The 15,359-nt window shown below is 36.5% G+C and overlaps 1 protein-coding gene across 4 annotated transcripts in view; it reads left to right on the top strand.

Moving 5' to 3' along the window:
• The window catches only part of LOC5572553 (E3 SUMO-protein ligase RanBP2), a 55,247-nt gene that overhangs the window by 19,990 nt on the left and 19,898 nt on the right, over nucleotides 1-15,359 (top strand). For all 4 annotated transcript variants that reach the window (XM_021850031.1, XM_021850030.1, XM_021850029.1 and 1 more), the window contains exon 2: nucleotides 438-1,607. In XM_021850031.1, the coding sequence (XP_021705723.1) occupies nucleotides 438-1,607 (1,170 nt within the window). The remainder of the gene's footprint in view (nucleotides 1-437; nucleotides 1,608-15,359) is intronic.

Raw genomic sequence — 15,359 nt, 5'->3', positions numbered from 1 at the left:
GTGACCGATATGAGAGCACCTTTACGGATGAACTGTGGTGATTGAAAGGTGGACGCAGCACTTCGCTGAACACCTGAATAGTCCATGCTAAGACTGATACTTAAGTCAGGTCAGCGAACGATAGAAACTAATCAGTTTCAAATGTGAGAGAAGCCAAGATATTTAATTAAAAAGCTCATGAACAATAAATCAGCTCTTAAGACATTCCTTTGTCTTTCACTTGAAAGAAAGAAGGGACGAATGACCTTCGGGTCAAAGTCCATCTAAAAAAAGCAATAACACAACAACATCACTTGAACGAACTGGAATAGTTATTAAAGACAATTGTATTATACAGGATAACTTTAAATAATGTTATTGTGGTGAACTTAAAACAAATCTTTTTGAATCTCTAATAAATATAGCTAATTAACATAATGTTTCGCTTTCTATTCCAGAAATTTCTTCGCGGTTTGGCTATAGCACGGCAGTATTTCAAACTTGGTGAGTACGCGAGTGCCGAGCACTGGCTCTCCTGTTTCCTGACGGTGCAAGAAGACAGCGCTCCCGGGCACAAACTACTCGGCCAGTGCTACGAGAAGCAGAAGAAGATTGACAGAGCGATCACCTCGTATCAACGATCGCTCCAGCTGGATTCCAAGCAAACCGGATTGATTACCGAAGTCTGTAAACTCCTGCTATCGGATGATAACTTCAGTAAAAATCTATCGAAAGCCAAACACTGGTGCGATCTGGCGGAAACCGAACGTATCAACCATGAAGCCGTACTGAACCTTAAGCTTAAGGTGGCGAACAAGGATGTGGCCACCGACAATAAACTGGTCAAGGAGATAATTCTCAAAGAAATCGTTGCCCGTCCTTTGGATCCGGGCCTTAGAATACGTCTCGTCAAACACTTTGTCGATGAGAAAAAGTTGGACGATGCCTTCAAATACTGCTATGATATTGAAATGAAGTTTACCGAAACGTTTCAACAGTCGATCGAATGGGCCAACGCTATCTCTTCCATGTTGACCAAGTACGTAGAAGTAAACGCAAACACTTACCAATCCAATTGGAGCTATTGGCTTCTTTCTACTCTGACTCTTGATCGTCAAATTTATCTCAACCTGTTGGCCGATTCGTCGCTTCAAGCCATCAAACAAAACAATCTAAAAGAAATAGCCACCCTCATATTCGAACTAGATCAAAATCTTAGAAAATTTTCCGACAAAGGACGTAACGCATGTCCACAGAAACAACTCGCTGATGAATTCATTCGTCACTACCGGGGCCAGCTGTTACTCCACTCGTCCTCCCTACTCTTCAAGCACGAGAAACAGGGCAGCGGAAAAGCACGCGACGTTACGGCCAAATGTTTGCCGTTGCTGTTCCTAGCATACCAGTGTGGCGTTCCGGATTCGGATGAACCATGGCTGAAGCACACCAATGACACCACTCGGCAGCTGATGGGCTACTGGAACAAGCAGGCCGCGTTCCGGTGCTGCCAGGCCGGCGGAACCATTTTGTCGTGCATAGACGAAAGTGTTGATGCCTCGGTGATTGCTCAGATCCAGAGTGTGACGGAAAGCAAGATTTGGAACACGGCGGAAGAGCTGGTTAACCAGGTAAGATGGGGCACGCAGAGCTGGTAGCAGGTCTCTTGAAAAAGTATCTTGTAACAAAAAGTCTCTATTAGGCTGATACAAATATTAATTTTCTTTTATGTCACCCCCCCTTCAAAAATCCGACAATTTTGAAGGGGAGAAAAAAAAAGATTCATCATTTTTTTGACATCAGTTAGGTTTCCATCAATTTTTAAAGTAAAAAAAAAACAAGTAAAATAATGATCCAGACGACGTTTGAATAAGTTTAACAATTATCGTTAAAAATTCGAAAAATAACTTATTTTCCTTTTTCTTTTTGTTCCTTATTTATTTTTATCCCCCCCCCCCCCCCTCGTACCGTCCAAGTGGTCTCGGACATAAAAGAAATTTAATATTTGTGTCAGCCTTATTACCAAAATATGGAAAAAGTATCTTGTAATCAAATTATGCTCTACTTACTTATTTGGCTTTACATCAATTATCTTGATAAAGCCTCGCCAACAATATTTCGCCAATTCACTCGGTTCATGGCCGCTTCTCTCCATCCTCGACTGTGACTCACGCTCTCCAGGTCTTAAAAGCTTTGTTATCCAATGTAATCTAATCCTAAAATTGTTTTTCCTTGACTTGAGCAAACGTTTGTATAAACAGCAAGTTATCGTACCCAATAGCTAACAATAAATACAAATAAATACAAGTCACTTTTTCTTTATTCTGAAGCTCCAGATACACCTCCAGAGCTTGTTACGCGACTATTCTGCGAGGAAGTTCTCAAGATTGCTTCTCAGATTCCTCGAGGAAAAGCTTCTGGCATTCTTCTGGTGATTTTTACAGAGATTTCTTCTGGAATATATTCAGTGACTCTTGCAGGTATCCCTTCAGAAACTTTTCTAGAGATTTCTTCACAATTTATTAAAGCGATTTCTCAAGGAATGTTTAGAGGAATTTCCCCAAAATGGGCTTCAGTAAATTCGTTTGCACTCCAACATTACTACCTCTAGTAATTTCCAAATTTTCCCAGAGATAACCCCAGGATTTCCTCCGGTTATTTTACCACTAATTCTTCCACCATTTTTTCCAGATTCCTACAGGAGTTCTTCCAAGAAAATCTACAAAAATTACATTTTTGCGTGTCTCAAGGATCAAAGTATGTGTCTTTCGTAGATTTGGGGTCGCTAAATCTGATGCCGTTTCCAGAAATGTCACAATTTTAAGCTACTTATTGTCAAAGTTGTATAAAACAAAGGTTTCATTGATGTTTAAATTTAAGCTATGATTTATCAAACTTTTTCGCCATCTAATCCACCAAACATGCAAAATAGGTATTGAATTTCATCTATATAGTAATTGCAAGATAAAATTTACATTAAATCGATTTTTGCAACATGCTCGCAGTCTCCATACAAAATTTTTCGTTTCACTTAAATGCAGTGGCGATTCCCTAACCTCAAATCTACCTGTTCCACGAATAGAAATTCTTGAATTTGAGCAACAAATTTGCATGTAGTGAGTAGAGATTTTTTAGAAAGGACGATTTCAATCATTAGCTTTTTGATTTATAGTCTAAATTTGTCACTTTTAGAATCGTAGAACAGGTAGAAAGTGAGGTTACGAGTCGCCACTGCTTAAATGGCAAAATACAAGAGTTTTTTGAATCACCGAAAAATAAATTTTGACCATCGAAAGCATTACATACTTTGTTGACAAGTATTGTTATACCTACATTACATTAATGAATTTACAATGAAATTTGAATTCTGTTGCAATTCTTTCAACGAATTCATTCAGAAAATGCTGCAGGATACTGGGCTGGTTGCAGGTCTCTTCAAGAAGGTCAATCGTATTGCCTTCAGAGGCTCTTACGCGACTATTCCACAGGGTTTTCAGGAATTTTGCTAGTGTTTTTTCAAGAGAAGTTCTTCTATGATTTCTCTCAAGAAGTCGTCCAGAAATTCCTTCAACGAAGAGCCTGGTGGAATTTCTCTAGAATTAGCTCCAGAAAATTGTTCAAAACTCCAACGCAACTATCTTAACATTTTCCGGAACCGAAAAAAACAGGAAAAGCGGGAAAAAGACGGGAATTTCAATTCATCGGGAAAAAGACAGGAAAAACCGGGAATTTGAAATGGTCACCGGAAAAACCATTTTGAACGAAAATCTTCAAGCTCTAGATTCTCAAACCACCAAATATAAGTTGTAGAAAGTTAATATGGTTTATGATATTTCCATTAAGCATCTGTATTGTTGGAAAAATAACATTTAAACATTCTTGTTTCAATTTGTTGTAGAAATGGTCTACTTTGCTACACTAAAGTTCATAGAGATGCTTCAAATGGTTGGTAATGTTTCGAAATTGTTCGTTTGATATGTTTTTTTCACTAACTTATAACTCAAAGTTTTGAATCAGAGTTTCAAATTCTGGCAGAATTAAACTTTGAACCTATTGTACAGCTTATGCTCGATAACTGGGCTGAGAGAACCTTCCAGTTAGCGAGCAGTGCTCGATAACTGGACTGCCATTCCAACGCACACACACATTTAAATAAAAATCGAGGGGGACTTAGATGCAAAGTTTTTGTTGGCGTCATTCGGTTTTGGAATCGCGTCGTGTTCGTGTCATTCCGTCATTGAATTCGCGTTTTAATCGTACCGTCTTGTAAATTTTGAGGTGAATTAAACAGTTTTCGTTCCTGCAATGGACATCCCACCGGGCACCAACCGCAAACGGAAACAAAAAACCCTTACGTTGGTGGAAAAAGTTAAAATTATCGACGATTTCGAAAGAGGAGGTGGATCGCACGAGTCGCTCGCCAGAAAATATGGCGTAGGAATTTAAAATCTAAATGAAAAAAGACAAATTTACAATTAAAAAAATAATGCCGAAACCTTATTTTGCATTTGCACGCCCCTCGTCAGTTACGGGATGGTGAAAGTTTTTGATGTTTAACTGTTTTTTAACTGGGCTACAGCCCAGTTAGCGAGCACCCAGTTAAAAAGCAGCCCAGTTAAATAGCACCCAGTTATCGAGCATTAGCTGTATTCATAACTTTCTTTAGTTACTTAAGTTTAGTGGGGCTTTGTTTCATCATCACCTTAAACTTTATTTGCTCTATTGAACTTTTCTTTTTTATGCAGAAAAAAAAATATCGATAGATTATAGATTGAAACATATGAAATAGTGTATTAGGATGTACAAGAGGGGCATATCTATACAAATGAAAATGGAATGGTGTTCGTATGTCACGAGTTGGCTTGAGAACGGGACGACCGATTTGAACATTTTTTTTTTTCAATTTTGTTGTCCTCAAGAGCTCCGACGTGTTTGAGTGAAATTATATTTTTGAAAATCGCCCAAGAAAGTTGAGAAAACGGGAAATGTAAATGTGACATAATCTTCGGTATTATTTTCAACGCCTCTACGGCCTACTGGGCAATACAACATTTGCCGGTTGTTGAAGTGAATCAAAAGTGCCAAGAGTAGAAACCAATGCAGTGGCGATTCCCTAACCTCAAATCTACCTGTTCCACGAAAAGAAATTTTTGATTTTATGCAACCAATTTGCATCTATCAAGTGAAGATCTGCTAGAAAGGAAGATTCCAATCATTTACTATTTGCTTTATGATTTCAATTTGTCGAAAAAGGCATTTTTAGATGCGTAGAACAGGTAAAAAGTGAGGTTACGAGTCGCCTCTGGTACAATGGATCATTGAAGGTAGTTTTTGCAAGTGCTCAACGTATCAAAACAAAGGCGCCACTGTATATGGGATTTAACATTGTGACAGCATTGCTGTTCTGTCAAACACACAATCTATGTTTTCCATAGCGGCCGTTTTCGTTATATTAATGATCCATTGAGGGGATTAGAAGCAAATGGTTGTAAGTGACAGAAACCTAGTTTTGAGTTTCAAGTTTTTCGACAATTTTTATATTAATTGTACGGGAACCAAAAAAAAAACTAACCCGAATATTATTATTTTGCTTATTGGACGGAAAAATCATACAAAAATACAGTTGAAAAGCTTGAAGTAGTATATTCAGTTAAAAAACCGACCAAAGGGTCATCCTTTTGCACATGGGCCTCTCAAATAATACCGGGAAAATTTTGAAAATCATACCGGGAAAACCGGGAAAAAAGCGGGAATTTCAAAATGTATATTTGGTGGCCACCCTAACTCTGTCCAGGAATTCCTTTCCATCCTTCTTCAAAAAATTGTTCAGGAATATCTCCAGCTTACTCTTCTAGTTGTCTTGAACATTTATCGAGTAATTTCTTAAGTAAAATCACAGTAAACAGTTCATTTAAGGTATCACACCACATTCAACGTTTATAACAGTAATTCTTCCGATCATTCCTGCACATCCGTCCGACGTTTCTCAAGCAATTCCTTCAGAAAAGTTTTCCCATTATTTCGGGGTAATTTCCTTGAGAATTTCGTGGAGGCATTCTTGGATAAATTATTTATCAAAGATTTGAAATTATTCTCAGGAAGCATCCTTGTTGGAGTCTCACACGCATCGAACTGGACTATCGAAAGGCATACATTTCGCCTTATGAATGATGAAACGATTATTGCAATCCGATCGCTCAATGCACCGTTTTAGCATCACCTTATATCAAAGCGTCGATAGGAGTGCGGTGTACGCTCGGGCCTATCGATCGCAAGCTTCTTGGTTCGATTCCAGGTTGCCATGGAAACTATTTTTGTTTTCAAATTTTGGTTTCATAAGGCAAATTAATGAATTTCAATCCGATTACTTGTGGCGAATTTTAATAAGGAGCATAGTTTCTATGTATTTCTATAGTCCATTTGCCTGAGTGTATGAGAAATCTCTGGACTCATTTAAGAAAAAAATTGAAGTCTTATAGAAATCCTGAACAACAATTTCAGAAGAAATCTATGAAGGCATCTGTGGAGGAATCACAAAATGAATTTTGATGAGATGCCCTAAACGAAAATCTTGGACGAAATTCTAGGGAAATCAAAGCGAGAATCACAGGATAAATTCCTGGAGAGCTTAAGTCTTTCGTAAAAACAAATCTGAAAGATTATTCCCAAGTTTCTGATCAGAATCTTGGTGGTATATCGCAATTTCTGGGATTATCCTTAGAGAAAAAAAATCAGGTTAAATTCTTGAAGATTTTTCGGTCGAAAATCTTGGATGATTTCCTTAGGAACATCGTAAAAAAATAATAAAATGATATCCTTAAGAAATAGTTGCAGTAATACCTGAAAGATATTTAAGGCAAATACCTGAATTTAGTTCTGAAGAAATTTCTTGAGAAAATTATTAAAAAAAAAACAGTAAACGAGTCTAAGATTGTCAAAATTTACCAAGAATTAAAAAAAACTTCGTAATATTTTCAGAGAAATGTCTGATCGGATTCTAGGAGATTTCTGTTTGGTTTCTTTTAGTTTGGTTCCTGTTCTGCCTCTTCAGTCGCTATCAGCCCTGAGGATAATATCCAGATATTCGATTTAAATAAATCAATTATCTTAGCAATTTTTACAAAAAAAAAACTTTCTCGAGAATCTAGATGTTCTTTCAGTGTTCTTGAAGGAGTTCAATAAAGGATACCTTAGAACTTACATCAGTTTCATCAGATGTTGTAGAGAAATTCCGGATTTTTTTTAAAATTTCTCCAGAGAGAAATTCTTTGAAGATATCCTTGGGAAATTCCTGGATAGATAGACAGATATCTTTATTCAACTTTCTAATACCCAACCCCGCTTTCAGACGGGGTACACTTTGGAATTTTGAGTATTTTTTCGCAGCTCGGAAGTCTAAATGATTTTATTTTTGGCTAAAACGTTGATTCATAACACGCATAAAAGAAAAGTGTTTTATGTCTTTTGAAACTTTTTTGTATTTTGAAAATTGTTTGAATAATTGTATTTTTATATAGTCTACAAATGCCTGGGGTTCATTAAAAGTGTAATATAAAAAATCGTACCGATCAACCTATCACAGAAGAAGAGCTTGGTGATAATAAAATAATTGCAAACCTGTTTTCCGTTAATTACACAGAAAAAAAAAACAGAAACAAAATTGAAATTTAATATTTTTAAAAGTACTGTAAAAATTTGATTTTTTATTATTGCCAAAAATCAGTAACTAGAAGAGGCTTCAACAAAAATGAAAAAGGATAGGGATGTTTAAAAATAAAAATTATAAAAATCAAAAACCAAAATTCATAGATTTGCAAATACAAATAAATCATTGTCCAAAACGTGTTTAGAATGATAACTAAAAATGATATTTGGACCAAAAATAAAAAAATTGGGTATTAGAGGGTTAAGAAATTCATTTGCAGTCCGAATCTGGATCTCCTGATATATTCTTAGAAATTCTTAGTATAAACATCAAAGAAATCAACATTCACAAACCACAAAGCCATCTGTTTAACGAAAAGAAATTCATCAATTTTAGCATCAAATTTGCCTTCCTCAAGTAGAGAAATGCTAGAAATAACGATTTCATTTACAATATATTTAATATTCTAATTGAGATGTCCGCTTTTAGAGTTGTTAACTTTTCGGTTGTCTGTGTGCCTGAAAATTTTGTTCTGCAAATATCTCAGGAGCCTGACCAGAAAGATGGCGTCTTCGGCAAAGTTGTTCGGCAACTCAAGGACTATCATTATTTTAGCAAAGAAATTCGAAATTTTGCCATCAGGTGGCACTAGTGAGCATGAACTTTTGTTTTGCGGATAGCTCAGGAGCCTGACCACTTAGAAAGATGGCGTCTTCGGCAAAGTTGTTCAATAAACCAAGGGCCTTCATTTATCGAGCTAGAAGATTCAAAATGTTGTCACCAGGTAACGCTGAAATATCTGCAAAACAAAAGGTAAAAGTTTCATGCCCACTAGCGCTACCTAGCGATCGAATTCCGATTTAAATGATATACCAAAGACAAACAGACGTTACAGCTAGAACGATTTTCAATTCTAAACATAGTCTCGCGAACGTGCTAAAAATACTGTGTTGGGCCAACCGAGAACTAGGTGGCGGTATCGGGCAAGCGTCTAACTGGAACAAAAGCGAGCGATACGAGCGCCACAAGTGGTCCGTCGGCTAACTACCAAATATTGGAATTGGGCGCTATTCTGTTGAACGATGTAAATAATTCGAGTCTGTTTGTTTGTCTGTGGAGATACCATCATATAGAGTTCTACCTCCAAAACAACTTTACTGAAGACCTCGCGTTTCAAAATTACCAGGATTTTGAGATATAACGATTTCGAATGGTTTTCCACTCGAACCGTATAGTGTTTTCATTATTATGCGTCTTTTATGTGCATTTTGTTGAATTTACCACATTATAAAGGGACATCCTGTAAACAAAAATGGTTGAGAATTGCTCTTAAGGAGATTCTTGGGGAATACATTTTGGTTTGGTTTCGATAGATATATCTGTTGCAAAATGATAACATATAAATTAACAGCGTGACAGCCCGGAAGTTAAACAGGTAAGGGATCGTCCAAAAATGACGACTATCATTTAGGGGAGAGGGGGGGGGGGGGGGGGGGGGAGGGCGGTTCTAGGAAAGTGTGACAGTACGTGTATAAGGTATTGGAAAAAGCGTGACAGAGGGCGCGGGGGTCTAGCAGGGTGTCTACTACCTGGAAAAACCTGGAAAACCTGGAATTATCAGGGAATTTTATTCAACCTGGAAAAAACCTGGAATTCTCAGGGAATTTGAATTACAATCAGGGAAAATATTTTGAGGCAGTAATTCATGGTAGAATATGTTCCCTACAAAGGATTTTTGCGTCAAAATCCAGAGATTACCATTAATTTTCCAGAATACTCTCTTCAATTAAAAAAAAATTCGACTGCGCCACTATCGTAACGTTACTTAAGCTATTCAGTGAGGATCTGTTTAGGTATGAAACTTAATCGACTTATCTAAACATTAAATATCTTCAGGTATATTTGATCAGTATATGATTGAAATATCTAGAGCTGGGAGCAGGTTTCTGTTTAAGGTGAAGATGAATCGAAGCCAAACTTCAAATTTTCAAGAGCACAAATCTAGAGAACTGAACACCCGTTTGAGCTGAAAGCTTAATCACTAGCTGGTGGTCACCAATCGATTAAGTTTTCAGCTCAAACGGATGTTCGGTTCTCTAGATTTGTGCTCTTGAAAATTTTAGGTTTGGCTTCGATTTATCTTCACCTTAAAGACTTGGTCTCTATTTTTATTCAAATCTCTTATAAGTCTCTATTTATGATGAAAGGTCTCTATTTTAACCAATATGGTCTCTGAAGGATCTCTTTTCCCTATCTTGCTTGTAGTGAATTCTAATGCAAAATTCTACAAGGCCTAGTTCTTTCAGAAATTCTTCACATATTTCCAGAGAAAATGTTCCAACAATTTTTCTTGTGTTTTCTCCAAATGTTTCATATGGAATACTTTCAGGGACTAATACAGGATTTTCTCCAAAAATTCTTCAAGAGATTCCATTACCAATTCAACCAGCAATTTTTGAGGAATGCTTAAGAAAGTGTCACCAGAATTTGATTCAGGACATCCTTGAGCACTTAAGACCATTCTAGGACTTCTTCCAGATATTTTTTTCACTAACTTTTCAACCGAATTTTCCAGCTGCAACTCTATCAGATCTTACAAAGATTCCCACAGAATATCTTCCAAGAAGCCCGAAAAGGTTAATTCATAAGCTCTTAATAAAACACGTTCAGGGATTTTTTTAAGAATGTGTACGTCATTATGCCCACATTCACTCCAAAGAATTGTTACAAAAATTCCTCTAGTAATTAATCAGTAAATCTATTAGGAACACTTCATCCAAGGATCACAGTTGTACCAACCATTCCTCAATGAATCTAATAAAAAATACCATAGAATTCTCAAAAGTTCACTAAAGATTCCACACTAGTTACTACTACAGCTATTTTTCCAAGAAATCCTCCGATCATTCCTACACAACTTCTTAGCGATTTCGTTTTTCAAGGAGTTGCTTCACAGAGATTCAATATTGATTTGTTTTCTTTTTTTCATTAATCTTAGCAATTACTCTTAAGTTTTGTCAAGAGTTTCTCTAAAAATCCTTATTTATCAAGAATGATTTAAAAACTGAAACAAGTTTTTTTAGAGGTTACTCTAATATTTGCTTTAGAAATTCGTCACGAAAAACTTTTGGAAGAATGCTTGGAAAAATCTGTGAAAACTTCATTGAGGAATCTCTTAAAGTTACTGTTACTGGAATTTCCGGGATTTCCTGTTACTGGAATTTTCAAAGAAATCTTAGAAGCTATCTCTGGAGTAATTTCTGAAGATATACTCAGATAAATTCCTAGTCAAAATCTTAAAGAAACTCTGAAGGACAATTATGTAGGAAATCCTGAGAAATCCCTGGAGGCATTTCAGGTTGAATACTGCAACATGTTTAAAACGGGAACCTTGGTGATTTTCTTGAAACATATCTGAAATTATATATGAACCCGAATAACACACATCAGTGATGCATATTGAATTGAACGCGAGCCAAAAGTGAACTGAACGCGTTCTAATTTTGCTCGAGAACCTAGCAAGCATTGAACTCTTGTGCAAGATTCTGCACCTGCTCAAGAACGGCCCGTTCACTTCAAAATGCACAACGAAGCTGAAAACCATAAAAAAACTGCATCAGAACATATTGCGTTCATGACATTACAAATATATTGAACCATTTAAGTTTCCTAACATGTTTGCTAAACTTCCGCATTCAAATATGTCGTGTATCTGCCATAGAGACAGTTTCCATTTCACATTCAGTTTTTAGCTCGCACGGGTTCAAATTTTTGAACTGCTCATTGTTCAAGCCTACTTGATCCCTCGTTCAAAGGTTTGAACTGGAACGCAAACTGAACGCGTTCAAATGCAACACTGACACACATGTTATAATTATGGCATATCAACTGCTATATGACAAGATATAATCATATAATAGTTATTCTGCATCTATTATAACATGTGTGCTACTAGGGAAGTAATTCCTGATGGAATCTTCGAGATAATTTCTGTAATTATTTTTGGAAAAATCCAGGTTGTATTTTAAGATATTGCGCATTTATTTCACCACTGGACTATCGCACAAATTTTTACAAGTGCGGAAACGCTAATAAAAGCGCGCAATTGCATCAAATCGGGTAGGTGTCTTTGGGGGACTTATTGTTCGTAAATCAAAGAATAAGTGCTCTGAAGAAACCACTGGATTCAATGCAATCCCGCATTTTTATTCACACTTTTGCACTTATGAGGCCGCACTTTGCAGTTCAGTAGTGAAAGAAATATTTAGAATAAAATTCTTGGAGAAATTCCTTAGGAAAATTCTTTAAGTGGTTTTATGGGAAATAATCACTAAATGAACTCCTGGAGAAAAATTCAAATCTCTCAAATTGAAATATCTATCCCTTTATCTAATTTGAAGAAATCTTCTGAGTTATCTGGGCAGATAACTGAGTTTATTTCTGATGAAATATCTGAAGAAAATCATTGAAAATGCAGTAATACAAACACTATTATTTGTCGTAATGTCTCGAGCAAGTTCAAACAAAAAAAAATCTCAGAGAAATGTCTGATTCCATAAATAATCAAACTCTTTCTTCCTGGTTTCTGTTAAGTTTCTATTTGTTTGTAGATAACTGTTTCTCTTTTGTCAAGCAAAAGCTTTCTGAATGTTCTATTTTCAAAACACTCAGTCCCTATCAGCCATGCTTTACGAACAATTTCTGAAATTATCGGAAAATATTGAATTTCGGAAAAACCTATTCTGGAAAAATAATCTAGAATTTAAATAAATTCCACTATTTTTTACTGAAAGTTTTCGAATGGAATGCAAACAATTAATCATTTATCTAAATTATCACATTTGTAAATGTTATACAGGTTGGATTCGATTAACCGGGAACTTTATTATCCGTGTTCTAAACACAATGATGGACAGAACAAACAACATAAAAAACAGCGTCATTATTAGGTAAATGCAATTCATATGAATATTTGAATTGAGCTCTAATATTGTTAGCACATTGCTTTAAAATTTCTAGAAGAGTGAATACACTTTAAAATACTTTTAAAATTGTCATTAGTTTGTTTTGGTCATATAAAATTAGAGTATATCTTGAACCTGGAACTAATTTATAAAACCTGGAAAAACCTGGAAATATCAGGGAATTTCATTTCGGTAAACGAGTAGACACCCTGTCTAGAAATCCCTAAAAACGACGAACGTTATATTTGAATCATCCCTAACAAGCATGGTTACAAGTCGCCCTAAGAAACCCTAAGTCGGAAACCCTAAGAAATCCCTGGAGGCATCTCTGGATCAATCGTTTTTTTCTTAGATGGAAGAATCTCTGAGGTAATTTCTGTGGTCATCATTAGAAAAAAAATCTGCTTGGAGCAATTCCTTCAGGTAAATACCGGAATTAATTTCTGATAAATTTACTGAACAAATCATGGAATAATACGAGCAAGAATCACTTGTCTTAATTTGTAATTGTAATTGCTCCATCCACACCCTGGCAGACAATTATCCGCCCATCTAGACACGGGCTGGGTGAGGACCTACCAAGCCTCCCCCGTTAACATGTCCTATACCGTTTAGCACACCGGGATCTTCCACAAGCAGGCGCCGGAATTAAAGCGGTCCCACAAGCTTCAGATACATTAAATAGATATAGTCCCTCTGGCACTAAACCGAATGGCGCCCTCCGCTTCACCACTAGTGCTGCTTCCCCACACGCCAAGCACAATATCGAAAGTAGCGCGTTGTATAGCAAATACAGTACACCACCTCCGACACTATGCCAAATGTACAGGAAAAACAGCACCATTAAGAAAGCGGAAGGCGCACCACTCGGTTCAGTGCCAGAAGGACTATAAGTATAACGAAGAAGAAATGAAAAGATAGTAGAGTTGGTTCGGTTATTTGATTGCTGAAACGAAAAAAACAGAAAAAACAGAAACAAAGTGTTAACATTAAAACGGGGTTTTATAATTGATAAATGTATCGATAGTTTCTCATCTGCTACGTTTCCTTATCGTAGCGCTGTCGATTTTTTCCATCTCCAGGGTATTCGTCTCCGCTCGAGCAATGAGGACCATGATGAAATGAGAATATAAAAATGTGAGCATTAGTGTTGATCTAGTAATAGATTAATTTAAACTGCTTTTCATGTGCTAAGTAACTTGTAAACTCCTACTCAATTATGTTTTGTTGGCCTACACGTTTTATTTAGACACAATTTTTATTTAGAAAACTATTTGGATCCGAGATTTTAGGTGCAGATTGAGCATGTTTGATAAAACAAGCATCCTGTTTTCAGTTAAAGAATGTTCAAGAAGTTGATGATTCTGTTATTTATACTGGCTACATACACGAATTCACTATTGATGTAATATATGGATATTGAAAGTTCCAACGCGCGATTATAATACTTCAGTTTTCGTGCTGTTGTATTGGTGTAAGTAGTGGGAAACCAATCAGTTTGGTGATTCTAACGGTAACAAATAGCAAGACGAAAGGAAAGTTGATAATCTATCATCATTATGATTTCAGTCCTAATTTCATGATCCGTTTAATAAATTCCGCGTATGATTCGGCAATTTTAACAATTTGTACATGTGTATTCGAAGAAAACAGACTACGAGCATTTATTACCTGTTGCAAGGTTCCTAAGTGATCAGATATTTATCATTTTCTACAGCCTAATTTAATAATACCTACATTGGGTTGTAACAAAAATTTGATCTTGGGATGTTGATTTGCCTCCTAATCATAGTTTCGACAATAGTCACATGCTTACTATCCCTTATGGCAGTGTTGTTGATTCTATTGTCTATCGCTCATCAGTTTCGCACCACCCGGCAGGGACTTGGTCCTATGTACCCAATACTCTGCTGTGTCTTAACTTCACGCAATACATTCTGTAGATGTGTGATACAGTTTGCGGAATATTATGATTTATCACTTCGTTCAGATGGAAAATTCTGTTATGGTACCATATTCACATATCAGATAACTCCCACCTGGAACGATGTAATACATCGGAGACATGTAGATTCAGATGTATGTATACGATCTATGCCTAGTTCGGCTCTGATCGACAGGCAATCAGTGTATTCAGTTTTTCAACTAGCTTGAAGCGATGAACGTTTCAAGACAAGCTCTCCACTATATCTGCTAGCAATCACCGGTCGTCGATAGACATTTCGGTTCTTTTCTGCTAAAGATAGATCCGATTGCATGCCAAAGACTATGGCTCATGCTTTTCAATACAGCTGGAAAAACAAGAACTACACCCAGCACCAAATAGTACGTAACTATGAGGCGGACCGGAAGGTTTGATGAGCAATCCCCACCAAGAATCACTTGTCTTAATTTCATGACAAATTCATAGAAACAAAATTGAGGGGGAAAAACGAAACAAACTCTTATTACCTGGTTCCCGTTAGGTTTCGTGGTTTTTGGGACCAATTTTGGGCAGTGCGTTTCGGAAGCCCAAGTATTTATTCTTTTCATTCTGAATCATGATCAATCGCGATGTGCGGGTGCAAAAGAAGTATCGCGAATCCATTTGATTTTAGGGGTGCTAGTGACGAAATTGAAAGTGATTTGCAGCTGCCCTATCAACGATGGATTATCAATTGGTGAGCTCGTTTCATGCTACTATTTCGAATGAGTTATATTATATTGGTGAACACAGATTTCTTTTGTGACAACGGTTTCAATGTTACGTTTATGCATTTTGTTTGCATAGCTTA

This window comes from Aedes aegypti, chromosome 3 (genome assembly GCF_002204515.2).
Source record: "Aedes aegypti strain LVP_AGWG chromosome 3, AaegL5.0 Primary Assembly, whole genome shotgun sequence".
Classification (NCBI taxonomy): Eukaryota; Metazoa; Arthropoda; class Insecta; order Diptera; family Culicidae; genus Aedes; species Aedes aegypti.
This window is presented reverse-complemented; position numbering and strand designations above follow the sequence as displayed.